This window comes from Monodelphis domestica, chromosome 3, assembly GCF_027887165.1.
Source record: "Monodelphis domestica isolate mMonDom1 chromosome 3, mMonDom1.pri, whole genome shotgun sequence".
Classification (NCBI taxonomy): domain Eukaryota; kingdom Metazoa; phylum Chordata; class Mammalia; order Didelphimorphia; family Didelphidae; genus Monodelphis; species Monodelphis domestica.
The window spans coordinates 14,749,044-14,751,407 of NC_077229.1; the positions used below are offsets into that span (position 1 = coordinate 14,749,044).

General features: G+C 68.0%; 1 protein-coding gene across 1 annotated transcript in view; it reads left to right on the forward strand.

The window, feature by feature from the left end:
• The first annotated feature begins 850 nt into the window (after positions 1-850).
• Positions 851-2,364, forward strand: part of RTN4R (reticulon 4 receptor) — a 102,207-nt gene continuing 100,693 nt past the window's right edge. The window contains exon 1 of the mRNA XM_056821369.1: positions 851-1,845. Coding sequence (XP_056677347.1) covers positions 1,824-1,845 — 22 coding nt within the window. The 5' untranslated portion in view covers positions 851-1,823. The remainder of the gene's footprint in view (positions 1,846-2,364) is intronic.

Sequence of the window (2,364 nt, forward strand, 5' to 3'; positions counted from 1 at the left end):
TCCTGCAGGAGCCACTTCTCTTGCTCCCTGGGCGCAGTGAGGGCCCCCAGCCCCAGCTCCCCCTGGCAGCTTTCTCCCGGCTGCCTGTAGAGGCCGCCGCCGCTTCAGAAATCGCCGCCCTTTGTCTACCGCGGCCGGCCGGGTGGGGCGCCCAGCACAGAGAGCTGGGCTTTAGCTGGGGTGTGCTGGGCCCCGTCTTCAGGAGGGTCTTTGGGCCTCCCCCAGCCATTCCTCCAGCCCTCCGGAGCCCTCAGCTCCCCCGGCCAGGTGAGCTACGAAGTCCGATTCTGGCCTGTCCCCTCCTCCCCCCAGGCGCTGCCTTCTTCCCCTCCGGACTCCGGCCTCCCAGTCTGGGCTGACCGTCCCCCATTCCACCCCACCCCCAACCAGGTCCCAAGTCCCCCAGCCCCGCTGGCTGAAAGCTCTCCCCTCCTCCTCCGCGCAGCCACAGCGGCCGCCTCCCCACGCTGTTATCTGCCTCTGCCTCCCGCTCAGTCTTGGGCTCTCTCCCTCTCCCCCTCTCCTCAGCTGTCCTCTCCTTTCTCGCTTCCTCTCCCATCTACTCTCCTGCTTCTCCCCTCTCTGCTTTCTTCGCCTCTGCCTCTCTCACCCCTCTCCTCTCCTCTTCCTTCCTCCCCAGAGACTCTCCTCACTCCTCTCTTCCTCCCTTTTTTCTCTTCTCCCTTTTCCTCTTTGGTTTAGCTTTACTTTCCTCTCCTCTCCTCTCCTCTCCTCTCCTCTCCTCTCCTCTCCTCTCCTCTCCTCTCCTCTCCTCTCCTCTCCTCTCCTCTCCTCTCCTCTCCTCTCCTCTCCTCTCCTCTCCTCTCCTCTCCTCTCCTCTCCTCTCCTCTCCTCTCCTCTCCTTTCCTCTTCTTCCCTCTCCTCTCCTCTCCCTTCTCCTTCCTCCCCTCTTTCTCCCTCTTCCCACCCCCATCTCACTCTCCCTTTCTCTCTTTGTGTCTGCCTCTCTCTTTTCCCTCTCTTCTCTCTCTCCCTTTCCCCCTTCCCCTGCCCTTCCCTCTCTTTCCCTCTCCTCCCTCCTCATCACCTCTCCCCTCTGTCGCCCTCTCCCATCTTCTCCCCCCCACCCCGCCTCCCGTCCCTCTCTCTTCTCTCCTCTCTCCCCCCCTCTCCTCCCTTCCCCCTCCCCTCTGTCTCCTCTCTCTCTCCCTCTCCCATCTTCTCTCCCCCCGCCTCCCGTCCCTCTCCCTCTCTCCCTCTCTTCCTCCTCCAGCCGGTAAATCCGATCCAGGCGGATTCCTCTCACGTCAAACCACATGATCCCATAAAACATTCATCCCCTCTCCAGCCCGGCTAGAGCCCGCATCCATCGGCGCGCGTCCCGCCCGCCCGCCTGCCGCGCCCGGCCCCCAGCCCCGCTCACCTGGACACTCGAGCCACCCACCGAGAGGCGGCCAGGAAGTCTGCCCGGCACAGGGACCGAGGGACCCCCCCCACCCCTGCATCTCCCCGGAGAGCAGGAACGGAGCTTCGGCCGCGGCTCGGCCAGGGCTGAGGGTCATCGCGCCCCCGCTCCACCCCTCCATCCCTCGGTGCCTCCATCCCTTCTTCCCTCGCTGCATCCCTCTCGGCATCCCTCCTCCGTCCCCTCGATCCCTCTGAGCCTCCTTCCTTCCCTCCCGCCGCGGGAGCCGCCGCCGGAGCCGGAGCCTGGATGCGGACCCCGGCCCCGGGGCGGCTGCGCCTCCTTCGCCCGCCCAGTGGCCCCCTCGGGGCCCCACGTGCCCGGCACCGGGCCCCCGCAGCGGCGGGCCGGACGGACCTTCTGCCCCCAGTCGCGCTGCCGCCGCCCCGGCCCTAAGATGAAGAGGGCGTTCGCCGGAGGTGAGTGAGCCGGGCCCGGGGAGGCAGGGACTGAGGGTTGGAGGGACGAATGGCCGGAGCAGAGGCATGGAGGGGCGCGCCCTGGCTGGGACAGGGGGCCAGAGCTGGCCCGGGGGCGGGGACCTCGGGTCCGGCCCCCTCCCGGTGCGCGCCCGCTGGGCTCTGCAGTGCCAGCTTAGGGTTGAGGGCTCCGCCGGGGACAGCGCTGGGGCTGGGACCGCACACCCCTAGCCTGGGCTTGGAGCTGAGCCCGGGGCAAAGATGGGGTGGAGGCAGGCAGGGGCTGCTGCTGCGCTGGGGGAGGGGGCCGGCGGCTGGGCCTGGGACACACCGAAAAAGGAATTGGTTGGTGGATTGAGGTGGGGGCAGGACGGGGGACCGAGGCTGGAGTGGCTCGGGGACCCGGTTAGGGCCGGGCTGAAAGCAGGACCGGGCTGAGGCTGGGCTGGGCCGAGAGAGCGCAGGGGCAGGACAGGGACAGAGACTATGCTCGAGAGGTGGGGGTGGGGTGGGGGTAGG